Source organism: Copadichromis virginalis, linkage group LG13 (assembly GCF_057382275.1).
Source record: "Copadichromis virginalis isolate Kocher_CV1m ecotype Utaka linkage group LG13, C_Virginalis_male_GT1.1, whole genome shotgun sequence".
Lineage (NCBI taxonomy): Eukaryota > Metazoa > Chordata > Actinopteri > Cichliformes > Cichlidae > Copadichromis > Copadichromis virginalis.
In genome coordinates this window covers 27215189-27237195 of record NC_140630.1, presented here as the reverse complement: position 1 = coordinate 27237195, position 22007 = coordinate 27215189, and the positions used below count along the sequence as shown (strand labels likewise).

Below are 22007 nucleotides of genomic sequence, written 5' to 3'. Positions count from 1 at the left end.
TATAGGAAAACAAACGAGCACAAAGGATAGAAAAACATTATATTTTAAAAATATGTTCTCACATTCACAGATTGTCTTCTAAATATGTATAATCAGTTCTCACGCAATCACATTATGGATGAGGTTTCCTCTCTGAGATTATTGGACCGTATTTGTCACATTATTGCATTTGTCGTGGTTCACACTCGCGTACACGCATGTGCGTACGGGAATAACTACATTCGCAGTGCGTACTAGTGATGGCTATACACCTCTAATAGTCTTTCTTGACAACTCTGGAGATGATTCAGAGCTTTTATTTGGGCATTCGGCGAAGAGATAAAGAAAGCGAGAGGGACATTGTGAAACTACATTTCCCATGCTCGCCTTTGCGGCGCTTGCTTTGTTTTGATTACGTAGATGCGCACCGACGTGGTGTCTTTGCGTTACCTCAGAGACAGCCTGTCAATGGAGTCAAACGGTCACGCCAAACGAGGCCGTGGCAGATGTAAAGAAGAATTTTGCCCGAAATAGCCTATCGAACGCATATAAGTGTTACGTAGACTGCGGCGGCGGAGGAGGAATATCTTTTTGATTAAAAAAAATACCGGTTCGTTTGCGGGTGTTGCGCCGCATCTCGACGAAGGCCTATGTAGCTTGTTAGCATTAGTTCAACAGCTAACTTGCTAGCAGGTGTTTTTTGTTTTTTTGTGGGGGGTTTTCTACGTCGACTTTAGCTGCAACAAATTAACGAGTACTAAATTTCGAATGTTTTACCTGTAACGCAATTAATTTCCTCCAAGAAGACAGCATCTGAACCTTTTTGGCCTCTACGACAATGGCGGAACAGAACGCAGTTGGCATGCAGCAGAATTTGGACAGGTGAGTTCAAGTTTGGGGCTAGCATGCTAATGGCAGCCACATAGCTAAACTTCAAAACAAAACAGTCGTCAAGAAAAATTGTGGGACGGTATTGTCAGAATACCGTCCCCCAATTTAGGCTTTAAGTGAGACACTATCATTTTTTAACAGGACACGAACTTTCAACTCAGCTCTGGATATCATTAAGTTTGCCTGGCCAGGGTATTTTTAGTTTACAAAGGAAGTCCTGGACTCCTAGCTCTGCCAATGAATTGGTGGATATTGTGTTAAGTAATCACTCTAACTTTCTATGGCCAGTTCTTTTGTGTTCTCAAACTGGATACAATTCATAAGGCCATGGAGAAATGTCCAAATATTTGGCTTATTAACTATTGACCCTTAGGCAGGACCCCGCGCCCAGTAAAATACCTGAAAATGTCACGTTCATAGTTCAGAACAAACCTGCTTATCTGTGTTACATCAGACACTGAATGTAATTTCTGTGGCAGCTGAAACGTTGATTAATTTCGAGGAGAATCTTTTCTTTAGTAAGATGTCTGAACAAAGTTTGTTTTTACGTACTTGTACAAAAGCGAAAATCAGATACAGGGTGCTCTAAAATGTTTGCGGTCAAGTAGAACAAAAGGAGAACACGTGAATGTAACTGAGGAGCAAGATCAGAACTCCACAAGTTCATATACTATATACACTCATATAAAAGAAAAGAATACAAAACACTTACATCATGGGGAATCATTTTATGTTGTACAATCAGCGTCAACAGACGCAAACGTAATTGGAAGCAGATATAAATGGTAAACGGTAAATGGCCTGTATTTATATAGCGCTTTACTAGTCCCTAAGGACCCCAAAGCGCTTTACATATCCAGTCACACACCCATTCACACACTGGTGATGGTAAGCTACATTGTAGCCACAGCCACCCTGGGGGCACTGATGAGAAGCTGTTTCTGTAGCCAGCAGCAAAGCAAGTCTGCTTAAACATATTTTCATCAATGCTTTATCGCCATGTCATAGCTGGGATATTTCACAACAGAAAGAAGAAGTTCAACCATGGATTCTGTCAGGCAGCATTCTGGTCAAAAAGGGTCTCCTTTCACTTTCATCATGACAGAGTCCAAGTTTATCAACAGGCCGAACTTCAGTGGCATTATGGAGTGTAAAGCCACAGAATAGAAAGCTTTTAGTTCACTTGAAGCTGTATGAGGTCTACACTTTATCAAAGGTACTTTTATTCTCTAGTATAGACACAGCTTCCCTATAGTTTGCCTTCAGATCCTCACCTTGAAGGCATTTTCAATATTTGTGATCTGCCAAACTCCTGCAACGACAAGTTAATTCCTTTTCAGGAAAGAATTAATCAGCTTGTGTTCAACTTTGTTTTGTTTTTTTTATCTTACTTTAAGCATTTCGAATTGCTTTTAGTCATTGCTTATAAAGGATTAAGAGAAAAGATAACTTTACGTGGCAAAGTGTAATTCATGATGCAATTCTTAAAACAGAAGTTAAACAATTTCCCTGTCAAAGCAGCTATACTTTTGCTTTGCAAATACCTACCATATTGTAGTTTAAGTAATGAGGTTAAAGCTTAACTCGCCTAACAGGTTTATATACTGTAAGACTACCTTCACACTGCAGGTCTTAATGCTCAGTTCCGATTTTTTGATCAAATCCGATTTTTTTATTTATTTTTTTTTGTCTGCTTGTTCACACTACAAATAAAATGTAACAGCAAACACGCTCTAGTGTGAACCCTCAAAGCGGCCCGCATGCGCAAAAGAAGACGTCACACTCTGTTTAGACCCAGAGCAAACAGTATTGACTGATGGCCCTTAATATAAAGACTTGTTTCGGACTTTATGTTTCCCAATTTTGCTTTAAGTTATAAAGTTATTTTGGTATTTAAATATGGCCTAATAATTATCGTTATTGCTGTTTTAGAGAGGAGTAGTGCTTCAAAGGATAGTTGCAGATTTCTGTCAGAATCTGCAGATTATACAGTACAAATAAAATGTTCACGTTTCTCCAACATTGTCTTCCCAACAGTTTCACTGACATCTACACTGGATGGCCAGGAAGCGTTCACGATGTCTTCTTGGGCGCTGATAATTGGCGTCTGTCTTGTGTCAGTGACGTAAAAGACGGATTTCATGCGACATGACCATTCAAACAGCAGTCGCTTTCTAAAACACCAGCTATGTATCGGATTCAGTACCACATACAAAAGTGACCCAGGTCGGATTTGAAAATATCGGATTTGTGCTGATGATCGGATATGGATCGCATAGGGTCAAAAAAGTCGGATTTGATGCGTTTTCACCTGCAGTGTGAACGTAGCCTAAGAGACATTTAATGAGACACAAAAGAAGTATAAATTTTGCATGTGTTTGGAGCATTGTGTTGGTGGCCGTGGGTTGATGTGATGTCGTGTAGGTTTGGCTCCTGCTGCCAGATAAACTTTCTCATTTGCAGTGATTTCTTACATCACCAAGTTTTTAGTTAAAAACCCCTGCATATGTATAATAGGGAAAACTCTATTTTAGTTTACTGACTTGGTGGCCTTTATTCGTACTGTACTCAATTCAACAATTCTAGTAAAAATTTAATCAGCTGAACAAACCTGAGTGGGTAGTTGGCGTCTCGCGGCCATCAGTTAAATCACCTTTTCAGAGTTGGGATCTCATCTGCCCAGAAAGATCGGTCAACAACAGCACTTGCTTTGTGATATGTTTTGAAATACAAAGTAATCCAAGTCAGAGATTTGTAGGAGTGTTTTGTTAGGGTTACAAAATGTCTGTGAAAAAGGCCAAGTCATGCAAGTCTGTAAAAGACTTGGCACACAAGTAACGCAGCAATATTGAGTCAATATTGAACATTGGACTTTGAAATCATTTCCCAGGAACATAGTACAGTGGCAGAAAGAAAGGAAGGGCCCATGATCATTGTGAAACGTGCTTTAGCTGTGTGCTGCTGGTGTGTAGCAGAGGCAATAACCCGTGCAATGTTTGAGTAGCCAAAGGCAGGAAGATGTATGTCATGTCTGCTTACTCCTAGACAGTTGTGTACCCAGCCTCTATCACTGACAAACATGAGGCTCCAGAGGCTCTTATCTGGACCTGCCACAAACAGCCAGCTGCCTCTGCAATGCAGTGTTTCACAAATGGAAGTAGGAAGCACATTTTAATCCACATTTATTTATTTATACAGAACCTACATGTTTTATTCTTTTCTTGCTGACCCCATTGATCTCTGCGTGAATGGGTCGATAAATATGTGCTGTGCGTGCGCTAAGAACAACTGACCTTACAGTCATGATTTTGCAGTTTTAATATGGAACATTGTCAGCTTCTGCAGGCTCTTTTTCGACCTTTTCAAACGGTTGAGTGATGATTTGATTTTTTTTTCCTTTTAATGGAAAACAACTGCAGAGACTTTGTTATTTTGTTTGCATGGAGTAGATTAATGACATGTTCCAAGAAACAAATCAGTGGCTGGTCAGCATGTCTTTCCTTGGTAACCCACAGTTTGCATAAATAAGCTGTATTAGCCAGCATTAATGCCAGTGGAAGCTCATGCCACATTTTAAGATAGCTGGTTTAGATAACAGGCAGAGTTATTTAAATCACAAACTAGAGCTGGGCGATATGAGATTTTTTTCATATCACGATATGTTTTTTTCATTTCAGGCGATAACGATATCTATCACGATATAAGCCAAATAACTATATTTGTAAGATTTAAATGTGCCGTTGCTCACAAGTAAAATGTGAAATAATCAGCAGCTTGTTTTGATTTAAATATTTATTTCCCATAATAAGTTCAACAGGGTAGATGTACTTAAGGAACATGAGACTTTTTCAGATAAATAAAGGCAAATATTGCAAACTACACAAAAGGCAGCCGCTAAAGCGTTTAAGTTTCAAAATAGAACAAACAAAACAGACTACCGGTACTAAATTGTCAGTTCCACTTAGAAACAAAATATTAATTCTAGAAATAAATATTAGTTTGTTTTACAGAAGAACAGACAGAATTGACTAACTTTTGTCAATATCAAATAAACTGAGAACTAAAAGGAAATTCTCAATCTCTCCTTGTTGTATAGCTGAGCTTTTCAAACAGTTTTAACAGTTACTTTAGTCTGACAAAAGCCGAATGACGAATTAGCGCTTCCAGTCAGAGATTGAGCATGCACCGGTTTATTGTATTTCCAGACTTGCTTTCAGCACAATTTACAGTGAACGCTACTCTGTTTTTGTCAGACTTGAAATAGCCGAAATACCTTCACACTACAGAACTTCTATGGCTCTCCCGTTCGACAATCTCTCTAGCATTGGAACCATCATCTGTTTTCTCTTCGGTAACCTTCGGTCACGCTCGGTTGATTTTTCTCTAGTCGGCACACTCATTTCCTCCATTACCCGGGCGGCACGGCAGCTGGCTGCTTCCCAAAACAAATACACATGTGCGGCATGGCACTTGTGCTGTACGTAACAAGTTACGTGACGTGACACTGCGGCTGTGATTGGTTCGGCTTTGCACTACTTAATTTGGATTGGCTGTTCTTTTTTTTTTTTTTTAAGAGGACAAGAGCGGCGAGGTCTATCGCAATAGTTTAATTTTTCTATCGAGAAAAATTTATTTCGCAATACATATCGTTATCGTTCTATCGCCCAGCTCTATCACAAACTAACGAGAATATCCTGTATATGTTGTTTGCCCCAAAGCAATGCTTTCTCAGTGCTGTTTGAGCCTTCATAGCTTTTTATGTACCATCAAAAATTACATTTAAACATTGAATCTGTGGCACGTCACTGCAAAAGGTTTTTATTAATAAAGTGGAGTAATTCACCACTTGGCTTTTTTTTTTTTTTTTTGTGTGTGTTAACTTTAAGCCACTCAAAGGCTATTTAAAGCATGAAGTCCTTTTGCTTTGTCGTACACCACAGATCACAGTGCTTTGTGGCGATACTAAAAGCACATGCATTTTTTTCTTAGGTAGTGCCCTCAGTTTGTAATAGTTTCTTTGTTTGATATTTCATTGAAGTGAACTTTGCTTAAATTTGAGATTCTGCTGTGTTTCAGGTCAGACTCTTACACACTGGACATTAATATAAATAAGCCCCAGACTAATAAAATATCTGTAATGATTGAAATGTTTTTCCAGAGACTGTCATTGAAGTGTTGATTGGTATTGGTATTTTTAGAAGCTGAAGTTGCTACATTCAGTTGCACAATATTGAAAGGAGGACACTGTGTTATGTTATCAGACTTGTTTATTAAAGACCCATCACTCTAAAACCATGGAGACTTTTAGAGTCATTATTCCAGCTAATGACTTGTTTAACCCTCTGGCGTCCAGGGTTTAATTGGCTATTTTTCACTACTTTTGATAGTACATTTATATTTCACCTTTAAAAGTATTTACGCGGCCTTGTTTGATATTATTCTTTTCAGCACAACCTTACATGTGTGAAGTTACCCTTATGTTTTTTTCGTTTTGGTATACTGCATTAACACAGTTGGTCTAAAATCGCAAAGAACTCAACCACAAACATGTTTAACATATCGTTTTCATAACTTGGAATGCAAATATAAATTTAAAAGATAAATTTAAGAGCACATGAAAGGCCTAAAACCTGAAGACCTGACAACACACCTCGTGTTTTTTCTCCTGGAAACAGCGTTTACATTGCGATCTGCCTTTGGTGGCTTTTTGGCTGGAAAGTAGTGCCCTCATTGTTTTGACACTCAAACAACCGCAATACACTGAATACACAAGACAACAAAACACACAAGCAATATTCCAAACACACCAAATGTCACAAATCTCTCTCGTCTTAAAAATCGCTATCCAAATCCCTCACTCTCTCACTCGCTCTCTCACTGCCATCACTCTTCCTAAACAACCAAATGTCACGTGTCACCTTATTATTTTTTTGATTGGTTGACATTGTAAATTTTTCCACAAATGGAAAAGAGGCGTCATGTGTGTTTTTGTTTTGTTTTTCTCGCAAGAACTCGCTGTCCTTACAAAATGCCGTATTTACCGTTGCGATAGTATTCAGAAAAAAGCATTTTATACATACAGAATTTAAAAACTAGCATGTAGTTTGAAGTCTGCACTTTCAACACAAGTTGAAATGGAGACTTGGCGTGCATCTTGTTGCTATGGAATTTTAAATTGGGTATGTGATTTGGACATACTGGCTCGTCTATTGACCCCAGAGGGTTAACTTGATACTGACACACAAAGTTTAATGCAATACTAACACTTTGAGCTGTTATTTGACCAGCTTGGACAAGACAACATTGTGATTTCCCACAGCCACATGATCATTGCTGAGTTAAAGGAGCCTTTGTGGGGTGGCTTATGCTCTTCTTGAGGACAGGAGCCTGGCTTGTGAGACGATGAGAAAGTCACACTTAATACTAATATTAAGAGTGGCCTTAATATCTCAGTGTCAATCACATCATGGCCATGTCTGTGTCATCTTGGAGCTTTCTTCTATTATCAGAATAAAATCCACAGCTGAGGTGAAACGCGTGACAGTGTCCACAGTGCCTCTGTGCTGCACATTCTTTTGATCCCGCGAGCTTGAAGGGTTTTCAAAATAACTGCCGAAATAAAAATGATAATATGCATTGCTGCTTGCCTGCCCTTGAAGTTTCAAAGCAGTCTCTGTGCATTAGGTGGATTAAAGCTTTATTGTAAAAACAGCAGAGACCCACATGAGTTTGCCTGTTTAACATGTAAATAACTTGGTGATACAGGAGGTCACCTTCCTTCAGTGGATTTCAGGCACGTCGCCATCATCGAGTCTCTATGTTCTTGAAAGTCCTTCAGCAACTTTATTAGCAATAATTCAGCATGTCAATCTGCAGATTTTACATCATCGTTTCAACATTTAAAATTGATCTTTTCATTGCATATCGGGTTAACATATTTAGAAAATTGTTGCATTCTGATATACAAGCCTGTTTTTTTTGTTTTTGTTTTTTTGTTTTGTTTTTTTTAATATATCAGACTGCACAGGATTTCTCAGTATGCAGTCGTCATTTTGGCTTATCTGGCTGACTGTTCTGTTAAACAGGGCTGAGGCGACGGCAAGCCAGAGATTAAGGTTTCGCACAGAAGATAGTGTTTCACTGCTGTTGTAATAGGTTCTGTCATGCTCTGGGGCTGGGTTACAGGAACAAGAGCCAGTGAATCTAAAGTAGAGATGGGTTTTGTTCTCCGCTGTCGTGTTTCTGTGGAGACGTCTGTCCACCGTTCTACTCGGCGTCTCATCATCGCTTTTTTTTTTTTTTTTTTTAAACGGCAGCCTCATTTTCAGTCTGCAGTGTCTTTGAAGATCCCGTGGTGTCGCACATAAATTCCTATGATGCATTTTTTATATTTGTTTTTTTCAGTTTTGCATTGCAGATCAATGCGAGAACCCTATTTGAATTAAATTGAGTAGTGTGATGCCAGTACACATACATAGGGAGGGGTCAGCTATAGGGTGAACCGCAGTAAAGACTGTAGATATGATCTTGAATGGGGGGTGATGTTTCCATCACACCACACATTCTCACTGACATGTCATCTGATCACCTCGACCTGGACTGTCCTCTCCTGCGTTGTCATATTTTATTCAACACCAGGGGGGTATTGACAAATAATTCATTGGAGGTAGCTACCTGAGCAAATAATTCAAATAGTACTTCTGCATGCCATGAAGGGATTCAACAAATGGAGCTGAGGTGGGGGGGGGGGTGTTTCTAAAATTCCTGGTGTAAGAAACATTTTTTACTTCATTGTGAGAGTAAACAGGTTTTCCCTGTTCCTGTTATACCTGTGGTTTAAAAACAGGAAATGGAAGAGTAAACTGCAGCTACAGCTTATCAGGTCAGACACAGGCACCTTCTTTTGCAGTGTGCTTTGGTTAGGTGTCTTACTGTTGGGTTGACCTTTGGAAAGTAATCTGCTAGAATTCTGAGCACAAATAATTCATAATGTGAATGATACCAAAATTAGATCATCACAAACTATGGGTGGGAAGGGGGCGTTCTTAATCAGTGTTTTGTATGCCAGAGATTTATGGGAGGTGTGTGTAGACTAATCATTTTTTCATTCATCCAGTGAAATGCCAGCTGTTCAAGGTTCAGAGTAATTATGAAAATGAGATCATAAATCTCACACACAAATGGGTCACAGGCAGCAGTCAGCTACCAAACCAGTGGATCGCCTGGCAACAGGCTAGTTTAAAAAAAACCTAAACATTTTCCAGTTTTTAAAACCACATTTTAAGTGGTTTTCATTCATTTCTGCAAACTGCCAAATAGAAGTCTTTGTCTATCTGTTAGCTCTGCGACAGACTGGCAACCTGTCCTGGATGTACCCTGCCTCTCGCCCTAAGACAGCTGGAATAGACTCAGGCCTCCTGCGACCCTGAAAAGGATAAGCGGAAGTGGATGGATGGATGATTAGAAAACCATAATCGGTATATTTTGATGATATGATATGTACCCCAGACAGTATCACAGTATTACACAGAGGAATAATTTGGAAGGACCCCCCCTCTCTCCGATAAACAAATCCACGAGAGCTGATTATTTTGGGATATCTAAAGTAATTGCACTCTGCTTTTAGGTTCTTTTCAGGCGGACAGCGCAGATCGGTGGCATCAGCCTTGTTTCTTGCTGACATTTCTCCTCCGGATGTGCATGTGTGGCGCAAGTTGTTTGACAGGTTGTCAATGAGGAAAGGAGATGCGCACAGCAAGATACTGTTCATAGGCAAATGTTCATGGTATGATAGCCATCAAGTTTCATATCATGTTAATACTTGAAAACCAGTATACTGTTGCAACCGGAGAACCAGTAGAACTCCCTTGAGCTTGGCGGAGTCGAGACTCTAGACATGCTGTTGATTTACTTACATCAATTATTCAGATCTAACCTGTGAAGGTTTTCATGAGTTGATGGCAGCTGAAGTAAGGTTCTGCGGATTCTCAAACTGAGCTATATGCAGTGAGACACCCTGGCGGTGACCCATCCAGCCAGTCGCACGTTGCTGATTAATTATGGAAATGCAATATGTCACACTAGGTGATGTGCTTTGTTAAGGTCAGGGAAGTTCGATATCAAATTGTCTTGCACATGTTGCGTTGCTTTGCAGTGGAGGAGGGTAAGGTTGTAAAAGACCGGCAGAACCTTCCTAAGAGGTAAAGAGAAGGTTTACTCCCATCTCTGTATGTAAGGGAACAGAGAAGGAAGATGTCACGGTATAAAATGTGGTTTGGCTTGAATTACGTTGTCATAGTTTTCATCAATTACTTTTTTTTTCTCACAACAACAACAAGACAAGCTTGGGGAGGAAGAGAAGAGTGGAGATATACCCACATTTCACATTTGAAGTCAAGGAAAATAAGATGCTTTGTAAACTGTGTGGATTCACTCTCACCAGTAAAAACACAACAAGCTTTCACACTTTATATTTTAGTCAACTGAATCACTTTAGATTTAGGATAATAATACTATAGTTTGAGTAAAACTAAAAAGAATTCAAATAAAATCAGCTGTCAAAATGAACACTGACCTGTTGATTCAGTGTATGAGTAGCATTGTGAATAATACTGGCGTCAAAGTCAGAAATGTGTAGCTATGGCTAGGATCAACGGAAGTAGAGAATCGGTATATGTGGAGCATAGGTTGCTTCTTTTACCAATGCTTGTTAGAAAAGGGAGCTGACACTGATGTGATCTGAAATGCAATCCTTTGGAAATTGTCTTGTATTCTAATGGCAGGGTGAAGGGCCTGTTTGTTTGAGCTGCTGTGTGTCCATTGAACACTTCTTGTCAGATATGCTTGATTCAGTCAGCATTGCAGCTTGTTTGCCTATAGGGTTTATGTATTGATCGGCTGATTTCTGATTACTGGTAAAGAGCTAGCAGGAGTCCTTCATCAAAGCACTTTGTAGCTGCTCCATCATCTGCCGTTTGTTTTACACAGAGAAAAATCTGCACCAAGTCTCCAGAAGCTGTATTAAAATATGCAGATGAACTGATAACTTGGTCTGATAGCATGTTTAAATGATACAGCTTAATGAAGGCTGACAGCAGCCATCCTATTTTACATGAGATACCTGCAGCAAACAGGGGTGAGTCTAAAGGGGGGCACAGGGTGTACTAGACTATATTAATTTCAAGACTTTTGTAACATTTTTCAGATTAAAAATGAAATATTATAAAACATTATATTCATTAAATTGCATTAATATTTAAAAATATAAAAACACCAACGTTTTTTTCACAAGCCAAAAAACCCCCAAACCATTAGCCATTAAACTCTGAGCCACTGACCTGAGGGTTGTTAGATTGGACACTGAATTATTAGATTATAAGATTACTCGATTACTAAAATAATCAATATTTGCAGCTCTATTTACAACCATGTCTTTCTTTTACCCTTCAGCTGTACAAGGCTGATGGGGCGCAGAGAATGAGGTGATGTAGGAGATTCGAATTGATACCATAGGTGTATCTACTAAAAATCTCACACGAGTTCAAACCTCAGTGACCTTCACCTCAAGGTCAGAGTAAGTTTTCTGAAAATCTTGTGAATGCGATAACTTCAGAACAAGGTGACGTACGATTTTGAAATTAATGGCATAAGTGTGTCTACTAGGAGACTGAGGGGTACAGCTGGTGGCTGCTAGTATTTTTATTTATTTTTTGCAGCCATGTTTGTTTCAGTGTCTCATCCTGAATTTGGGCATGTGTGTTTGTTTTAGGAGCTGCTGGGTGTGCTTTGCCACGGACGAAGATGACCGCACGGCAGAGTGGGTTCGCCCGTGTCGCTGCCGCGGCTCCACCAAGTGGGTTCACCAGACCTGCCTGCAACGCTGGGTGGACGAGAAACAGCGAGGCAACAGCACAGCACGCGTAGCCTGCCCACAGTGCAATGCAGAATACCTCATTGTCTTTCCCAAACTGGGTGGGTTGCATTTCTCTGAAAATAAAACCTTGTGGAAGCGTGATGAGATGGCCTCGAAATGTCACTAGCTTTTGTTGTCTTGTTGGGCTGAGAGGATTCTGTGCTTGAGGAAATTAAGAGGATAATTATTCCTTCAGCTATGTTTTTCAAGGTCTACTGCAAAACTTTGAGTGATTGCAGTACTCCAGTCTTTGAAGCTATGTGTGATTTATGTCTGTGGCATAGATTTTCAAAATGAGGATCAGGTATATTCAGGATCATTTAAAATTGAAAGGCTTTAGATCCTATAGAGTAGTGTGTGATGTACAGCATGGTTAAAATATAAGGATCGTTAACTTATAGCCCCACGCCATGCTGAGAAGCTGAGATAAATTTCTTGTTCACAAATCTAAATTTAATATAGTGTATTGCTGAGCTCTCATACAGCCTTTCTGGCAGTTGTCAACATCAAAGCAGAATTACAGAGAAAATTTCCATGTAAATAAACTCCTGTTTGAGTCACTGCCTGCAACTGTATCCAAACTTTGGGAACTGTTGAGTTTGTCTTGCCTCAGTTTATTTACTCGAGATCCAGCATAAGTTCTGTGGCGATCTGGGTAAATGTTTCATTTCATTGTGACAACGAACAGGGGCGTGCTCGCTGACTGACCAGCAGCGGCTGCCTCAATTAGCTCGACACGTCAGAGTGGCGAGGGCTTCGATTGTTCTCAAAAGCTATGACTCAACCAGTGAAGATACAGCACGCAGAGCTGTGCTTATTTGGACACAAGCTGCTCACAGCTCACTTTCTCAGATCTCTTCATAACTTTCTAAGACAGTGAATGACTCTCACAGAACACACTGCAGTTGCATCACAGGAAAGTTGGTTTTATCTGTTAGATGTTTTGCTGCTGGATGTGAAGACTTGGGCATATTTGAAGTTGTATACTTGTCACTTGGTTACCCATCAGCCCCTGGCCCATTGCCATTTCATAGAGTGTGAGACGTTGAAATTTGAGACAGAAGCAAACATGGTGTTAGCCTGCAACAGGTTGGGCCCAACTGGTAAACAGGTTCATGTATATTTATAGTGACCAATGCTGTGCTGTCACTCACTTTGGTGCTTTAAGCTGAGCTTCTGTGCATGCTTCTCCAACCTCAAGTGTTTGTCTAACCTCTATCTATGAGCTCATTATTGGAATGTGGTTGCTGGGTATATGTGAATGTGTCTACTGCCCTTTTGTATTTGTATTGACTCAATTCCTAGAAGCACAGTTAATCAGTACTTGGAAGTAAAAAAAACCCAAAAACATTCAGTAGCGCAAAGTTTTATGGACCAAGTTTTATTTATTCACAAATTTGAAACATTTCTGCAGACAACAAAAGCATGCAGCCAATATGGGGCAATTTCTACCAAGGTTGGTTGTGAAATTGGTAGAAATTGTGACAAAATAATCAGTGGATAACAAACAAGTTTGATCCCCTTCCCTCAGGAATATTTATTTTTGTAAAATATGTGAACGGGGAAAGAATGGCCAAGAATGGCATCTTTGCAAAACCATTGTTAAACCAGTTAAATTCTCAATCCTTTTTGCAGCTTCTTGGCCACTGCTGTTGAGGTTCAGTTGGAAATTGTTCATTTTCCTGTTACTAGATTTATGGGGAGCCACATTAGACAGAGGAGGAAATCGCCACAGGTTTGAGACCCCTGCCCCAAAGCATAAAAAGAATACAGATAGAAATGGATATCATAGTTTAGCTTTCACTGGGGCTCTGACGTGGTAACGTCTTGTCCATGTGCAGCAGCTGAGTTAAAGTGAAACAAAATATCCATACAGTAAGTTATAAAGTCAACTTCTCATAGTGTTTCAGTTCTCTTTAAACAATCTTTAGGATTGTTGGCTGTAACAGGCCCTGCTCGTTCTGTTTGTGAAATCAGAATTGTCCTAATGGATCTGTTTGATCTGAATTTGCTGTTTATTGAAATTTTGTATATATAAGTATGTTTGTTATCTAATGTTAGTGTCTCACATGTTCTGGCTTTGAGGCACTTTATGAATTGAGCCTCTGTTGTACAGTGCGCCAGTGGAATTTACACTTTAGACTGACTGCATCAGTGTTTCTCACACTGCCGTATTATTATGATGGCTTTGCGGCTTGTTATTTTTGGACAGCTCTTTATAAAAAAGTCAGTCATAGAAGTGACTTGTGGCTAAATGTTCACCCTCAGTCTCCTGATGCCCACTCCACAGTTTGTTTTTTAGTCATGTGTTCAAATACTGAAGTGGTTTAGAGCATGGTGATGGATAGGCCAGCGGTTTATTTTGAAAGAGCTTCCTCGTTTCTGATCTGCTGGGTGACGTTGCCCTCGGAGAATGACACAGAAACAGCGTGCCACCATCACTCTTCATTTGCTGAGGTTGGTGTTGCCTTTGATGTAACTTTCTTTGGTTTCCCTTCAGTTTAGATGACAGACTGTGAGGATGTGTGGTGGAGTTTTAGCCTCAGGATGTTTTGGGAAGATTTCTGCAGACGAAGTAGCCTAAACTTTGTTTTGCCACTTATTCCAATTTCTGGTTGAGAGTTGGAAGTGAATTAATAGGCTGCAGTTAGCACACTGTCCACCACAGCGTGCGTGTGCGTGTGCGTGTGTGTGTGTGTGTGTGTCATAAGACGTTTTTTTTTCCTGCAATGTACTATAGCAGCAGGCAAATGTGTTTTTAGGGGTTTTGTTTTTTCACTTTTACATTTTTTTAAATGCTGAAAGTGTTTGAATAGGAAATGGATAGTAGAGTAGTGGTTGGTTATGTGCACAGTGTTTGTTGAGTTTACCTCACCCCCACCCACCCACCGACCCCCAAATCCCTTTAGTGAGGGTCAGACGGAGGTGGTGTGCGGGGATGTTGGATGTGTCTGGATGAGAGGGGTGGGAGTGAAATTGGGTCACGGAAAGAGCAAACAGAGCAGCTCATCAAAGGCCCACAGCGACAGAGGAGATGAGCAGAGCTGCTGATGGATTCATGAAATCACAGCGTTTCTAGGTGATGAGGAGAGGATGTACCTCCGTGTTGTCCTTTCCAGCAGGGCAGCACATGCAAACATTAAGTGGCGATTCACGGATTTGCATTCGTGGCACCGCGTGACATCAGACTTGGGTCAGACTGAATTTGCAAAGCATTTGGATTTGTTACGCAGGGTTTTTACTGACACGACTGCTTTGTCAGGGTTTGAATTTCCATGAGATTTTTCTTTGTTCTGACTGAGGACTTGAGACGCTGGCTGCAGGATACGCTGGGCATTAGTCCACTTCAAAGCAAGGCGGAGGAGTACAGCGCTTTTGGTTTTGCTGCATCATTGCTGCAGTGTTCCTCTCACATAATTTTTATTCTAGCCTCGTTCTCTTTATTATACAACGCCATGTCTAGTACAGAGACCCAGTATCTTTAACAGTTTTTGTGTATTAGGTGACCAAAGCTTAGATGCACTCCTTTTTTGCGGTGTTTGCTCTGGTTTTAATGAACCCAATGAATACTATCAGTTTTCCAGCCCAGCAATAACAGCATTCAGTCTGGGCGGATGGAGTTAAATCTGTGGACGGGTAGAGATGGGGAGCACTGACCGGTCACTGAGGCCAGCTCATTTCTAGAGGCTGGATAGGGTTTGGTCACAGTATTGCTCTCTGCGCGGGGACCCCTGCCTGCTCTTGGAGCAAATGAGTGGGTGGATTCTGAGATACACATCATTTTTTTCTCTTAACTCAGGTCTTGATTGTTTTTCACTTGCTTACAGCCCCGGAGGGGGGGGGCAGAGTCATTTTTCAGCCTTCAAAGAGCAGGGCAGCTATATGCTGTTCTGGCTGCACTCCCACCAGCAGCTGCTGCAGAGCCAAAGCTAGCCCATCATGCTAATTTGGCTCGCTATATAACTCCTGAGGACGGCGTGTCCTTGCTGCTCCTTTTCTGACACTCAGCCCAGAGAGTAAACAAGTGAGCTGGAACAGCGTGCCAATGTGCGTGCCCACTACCGAGGTATTGCAGTTGCACGGGGCCCCCTCCTAACTTTCCTCTCCCTCCCTCCTTTTTTAATAATCTTAATTATGGAATCTGCTACCAGCAGCCATTAAGGGCAGTCTAGTCCCCTTTGCCCGGGATGGCGTAATGCTTAGGCACGGAGAAAGCGGAAGAGATCCCAGTGCTGTCATCAAAATATGGCATATTAATGCTCTCGAGCATTGTGAGGTCAGTCCCAAAGGCAAACACGGGTGCAGTAACAGGAGGCCTGAAAGCATCAAATGGCTGCTGGCAGATAAGAGACAGCTGCTGCATTAAAAACTGTCTCAGACTCAGATACTCTTTAGAAGTGATAAATGCACCTCGCTCACTTTGAGCTCTTTCCTCAACAAGTGGACTGCAGCGCTGCAGTAAAGACATTTAGCACAGACCAGCACAGTGAATGCACTCAGCTGTAGAAATACGTGCACTGCTAACAGTGGATGGATTGTATGCCGCGTGTGGCAGGTACTTACGGGCACCAGCCTCATAGTGGCCAGGCTGCACAAACAATTTAATGAAGCCAGTCCAGAAACTGTAAAACTCCTCACGGCACCCCTGGAGTTATTTCAGGAAGCCGAGTCCTTTTACTCTAAGCTCATGTTGTTAAGGTTGTAGTTAGAGATGTGTCACCACTTTCCCTTCCTTCAAAAATGTATCTGCTCAGGTGTTTGTTTGAAATCTGTCCTTGTGCCTGACTGGGCCCTGGCAGTAATCCTTTTCCCAGTAACGGCCTGTAACCCACCGCCCCAGCTGTCCTTAACTCTAAGTGATGGCAGCTTTCTGTGCTATAAGGTCAATCAGGCTCTTTTTACTTGCTGTGCAATATATTTATCAGTGAGCTGCTGACATGGCCTGAGGAAAGGTGTTCTTGAACAAAGTCCTGCTTTCATAATGAGCAGTGACTCAGCACTGTTTCTGAAACAACTTGACTGCTTCATTTCTAAACTAGAGAAGAGATGCAGTGGTATCTCTGTCTGAAGTAGGATTTCAGTCACCGTCTGCTGGAAATGAGAACCGTGCATGTGTAACACTGATATTATAGTAAGGTGTTTGAGAGTGTAGGTTTTTCAGAGCCTGGAAGCCCAAACTGCTGTGCTCTGTGGATCTAATTTTGCAGTTTACCAAGTGCCAAAGCAGCATGCACACAGAGGCCCAGCACTGTCTTGCGCTCAGTCCCTCTGGCAGCCTCCCCGCTCCCCTCCCACTGACTCCTGGGCTAGTTATTAATAGGATGTGGATGGCTCTGTCTGGGTGAGGAAATCAGGTTGCCTTCCTGTAAATATTTCATGATTTCCCTCGAGTGGGCCCAGAATGCAAGAGACGGGAATGCAGCAGAGATGTTTTTTAAGGTCCTGCTCCTGGTGTCAGACAGGGATGTCACTACTCCAAAGGCAAGTTTGAACTTCAGATTAATTTCTTATTACATGCTGGTCGAGAGGCATCCCAGTTCTTTTTAATCTCAGTGGGCCCTGCCCTTGAAGCTCCTCCTTAAGTGTCAATAAACCTGCAAAACAAGGCGTGCACCTTACACAGCCTGCTTTAAACTTAGGAAAAGTCTGAGGAAGAAAGTTTGCTTTTGATGTCACTGCACTGTCGTAATGTGCCTCCAAGCATAGCACACCCAGTAACCCTGTTTCTGTAGAGGGGAGAGAGATGCATCTAATTGGTTGGAAATGAGGATATTTTGACAACTTGAGCTGTCAGGGAAAATAATGAGGGACATTTTCCTGACCTTTGATGCACAAAATGATCATTACATTAGGAGGATTATCAGATCAGTGGATAATAATCCCTGAAGTTCAGATTCTCAGTCAGAAGTACGCAGTAATGGTTGAAGTAGCTCTCTAAAACTACGGATAACAGTTATATTTATGTTAGCCAACAGTTTTACGTGTTATAGGTAAATATATTTCTCTTAGTTGTGACTTAAGTCTGGTGATGCCTCCATCAGGTCCTGTGGTTTATGTGCTGGACCTGGCTGACCGCCTCATCTCCAAGGCTGGCCCCTTTGCTGCAGCTGGCATCATGGTGGGCTCCATCTACTGGACCGCTGTCACATATGGAGCAGTCACTGTCATGCAGGTAAAGATATACTAGATAAATCTAGTATATACTTGTGTGCAGCTGTTTGCCACTCTGACCATCTCCTGTGCCTCCTCCAGGTCGTCGGCCATAAGGAGGGCCTGGATGTTATGGAGCGGGCTGATCCTCTGTTCCTTCTCATCGGGCTGCCCACCATTCCTGTCATGCTGATCCTCGGCAAGATGATCCGCTGGGAAGACTACGTCCTGCGCCTGTGGAGGAAGTACTCTAACAAACTGCAGATCCTCAACAGCATCTTCCCCGGTCAGGACACACTCCTTACGTTTGATCCTGAGAATGTGTATCTGTGTTTATATTGTGTTTGTTACGTGTATGCTGCACTGTGTGAGTCTAACCTTACTCAGGTGTAACTGTCAGTATGAAACGATGATGCTCTAATGTCTGCTGCTGCTAAAGAACAGCCATCACTGCTGGACAGACAGGATGTCTTTTCAAGGACAATAATATAAAACCATGTAAGGAGCTGAGTCAGAAACTTGATTATCATAACCTGATGATAGCAGAAAAGTTTCAGACAAAAACAAATAATATGGAGAGTTACTAACACCTCAAACACCGTCTCCTCATCCATCACAGAAATCCTCACTGCAGCTGGTCGGTGTTCACTTCATCACAGCCACAAAACAGATAAATAAATCAATCCTCAGCCTCTGAAACTCAACTGTGTCAGCAGCTGCGCCCTCAGGTTTACGCAGGAATAAAACTAATACTTGTGTGTGTGCAGGGATCGGCTGTCCAGTTCCTCGGATCCCCGCAGAGGCCAGCCCCTTGGCAGACCATGTGTCAGCCACACGGATCCTGTGCGGCGCCCTGGTCTTCCCCACCATTGCCACCATCGTGGGGAAGCTCATGTTCAGCAGCGTCAACTCGAACCTGCAGAGGACCATCCTGGTGGGTCCAACCAGACTCGCCGTATGACTCACCTGACGGTAGCAATAGTTCTGCAGGGGATTCGATGAGCAGAGTACAAACAACTAGTATATCCACCCCCTTGTTTTAGCCCTACTATTGAGTAAACGACCTCCTCTAATTTGGCCTAATTGTGCATCGTATGAGCCATTTAGACATAAGAGAAACCTTAAATGGGAGGACAGAAAGGTAACCAGAGCGGCTCATGCGATCTGGGCTGCACTGATACTGCTGAACACTCTGTCCTCACCTAGCAAACCTGCAGGAAGGAGAGCGAACAGATGAGCTGCATCATCAGTCAAACCTTTATTTGTTCTCGGCGTGATCGATCACTGTGAGACAAAAAAGAAAAACACACCACTGTAAATAATTAACTTTTAAAGCGCAATTAATGAATATTCCCACAAGATGGTGCTTCGTTCCTTTTGTGTTGAGCCAGAGTGGCGACGACTGAAACTTCACATCAGTATTTATCACATGCTGTATTAGTCAAAGTGCCAGTGTGGACGCCTCTGTTTACTTTTCCGACACACTTGAGTTAGTAAGTTAGCCCATGTTTGTTTAGTTTTACACAATCACAACCACTGACAGCTTGGACACTCCTGCCTAATCTAAAGGCCCTCAGCTCGGCGGGTTTGGATGGTTAGTATTGAGGTCAGGATTCAAAAAATTGTTTCCACTTTTCTTCTTCTAAATAGATTTTTGTAGTTTAAATTCAGTCTTAGCTTTTAAATTTTCAACAGTAAATACTGTTTATTTAGAGTAAACGATCACTATAAGCATTCATTTTTATTGCTTTTTAGTCTGTTATTAACCGTGTACTCGAGAAATTGTGAAAGTGCCCCTAGCAGTCCAGCCATAAGATCACAACTAATATAAAACAAAGTGAAGGAAGATTTTCAGGCTTCCTGTGACGATTAATGAGTCATCACATTTGCTGATTGAATGGATTCATTTTTTGTTTGCGCTCAAAGGCACATACTGGAAGAACAGCCCCGGCTTGAATATTATTTAGATACACTGTAATATTCATTCAGGTTGGCCGTTCAGACATCCACACACCTTTGTTCAGACAGACTGCCATAAATGAGCCAGTTTCCTGTTTGGGTTGGAAGGCTTCACTCTCCAGAAACCTCCACCTTTACTCTTGAATGATCCTTTTTAACCAAAATATCTGTAAGTGCTCTAGCATTCCTGGTCACAGCTGAGCAGGAAACAGACAGGAATCATCTGCATGTTTGTTTATGAGATGCAGTCGTGTGTGTGATAGTCGGTGTGAAATTAAAGTAAATCCTCCTAGAGTCCGCTGTGGGGGGAGAGCTTTGATGTGTTGAGCTGAATCTGTCTTTAAGTCCACTTTCAACACCATTTTGCTTTCCTCCACCTACAGGGAGGTATCGCCTTTGTGGCCATCAAGGGGGCGTTTAAGGTGTACTTCAAACAGCAGCAGTACCTGAGGCAAGCTCACCGCAAGATCCTCAACTTCCCCGAGCAGGAAGAGGCCTAAAGGAGGCCGTCAGAAGGGAGGACAGATGGATGGAGGAACTACACGCCTCCGCTTGAGGGGGTGGGTGGGATGAAAGCTCAGTGAGCAGGAAGTGCTGGTGAAACAGACTTTTGATCGTGTCATCCTCATTACCACCTCTTCCTCCTCCCCACACCTCGCCCCTCTCACCGCCCCGGTGTGACTCTTCACTGACATTTTGTGACGCTGGCTTAAAGTGAAGATGGAGACGTGCGGACTGGAGCATGTTAGCAGTTGATGTGCAGTTACAGTCACACAGTCACACACACCTACACACACACACACCTACACACACACACACCTGTTTCCTGAGTACGACTGCAGGGTGGATGAGCTTCAGCAATCACGTTAACTATTGTAAACCTACTATATTTTAAACAATTAAAACGTGGGGCATGTGTAATTCGTTTTATAAAAATGCAAATTGTTTTATATTGTTTATTTCGCAGCACCCCATTGGCTGATGATAGTGGCTTATGTTCAAAGAAGACTAATGTTGAGCATAAGGAATGTACTCGTGAGCAAACAGTAAAATGATGTGAATCCTGACGCAGAACAGAAAACTAGCCTCGCCACGTCATTGTGCCACTGCAGCTGATTATCTAACGGCGAACACGCCGAACGCAGATCAGAAGCTGATACACAGCTGTTTACTTTGTTCACGTGCTTCGTCCAGTATTCCTCATCTCTACTTTTCAAAACGCTGTCATGTGATGTGTCTTGAAGCCTTGTCACCCGTCACAGTGCAGGTGAGCACTGTGCCGTGATGTGTGGATAATACATATATTAGAAAACCTTGGTGCCTGACTCAACATTCAGTGCAGCGCTTACAGGAGACGGACACTTGAGTTAAAGCCGTTGCCTCCAGATTTTAGAGGCAGTTCATACCCTCCACCCCCTCGGCCTGCCATGATGGGACTTCAGTTGCCTGAGCTTGGACCAGCTCAGGTCAGACTCAGGTACTTCTCTCTGAATGACCTCGGACACTGGTAACTAAAGATGACTCACTGCAGCAGCCAGCACTTCTGAATGGAAATTAAAGGGTCAGTTCACTCAAATACCGAGCCCTATTGTCCTGCCCAAGTGGTGTACAGACACTTTGATTTTTAGTCTTCAAGTAGGATTTTATTGGTTTGAAACGGTGGAAAAGATATAGGGAGATGTTCAAGTTTATCCACAATTTCTGGCAAATGTCTTGAAATGTTGAGATATTAGGACGGATGAATATAGAGCTCTGATTTGAGTGAACTGACCAAAACAGTTTGGTTTATAAGACGTGAAGCCTAATGTATCAAACTCCTTTGTTCATGTGTAAATAACGTGGCTTTGAATTAACAAGTTATTGCTGAGATGAGAATCTGAGTGAGAGAGCCTGTTTAACACACTGTATAACCAACCACCTGGAATATTTAACCTGCACATGTCAACTTCTGTACAGGTGTTCTGAGATCTGCAGACTAAACCTTTCCCATCAGATCTCCTCTCTGCCGAGAGGCTGAACTGTTGTGCACACGATGCTTCTAACGTTAGACTTCTACAGTATGAGCTCTGTAAATAAATGTATTTTCCAAATGTTGACGTGCACGTGTTGAGACTGG

General features: G+C 41.9%; 1 protein-coding gene across 1 annotated transcript; it reads left to right on the top strand.

Annotated features, from left to right (window-relative positions):
• The first annotated feature begins 346 nt into the window (after positions 1 to 346).
• marchf5 (membrane-associated ring finger (C3HC4) 5) lies at positions 347 to 21987 on the top strand. The gene is made up of 6 exons (XM_085478328.1): positions 347 to 861; positions 11639 to 11841; positions 17824 to 17954; positions 18035 to 18218; positions 18700 to 18866; positions 20275 to 21987. The coding sequence occupies exons 1-6, from the start codon at positions 818 to 820 to the stop codon at positions 20389 to 20391; spliced, it is 846 nt and encodes a 281-aa protein (XP_085334454.1). The 5' UTR covers positions 347 to 817; the 3' UTR covers positions 20392 to 21987.
• The last annotated feature ends 20 nt before the right edge of the window (positions 21988 to 22007 follow it).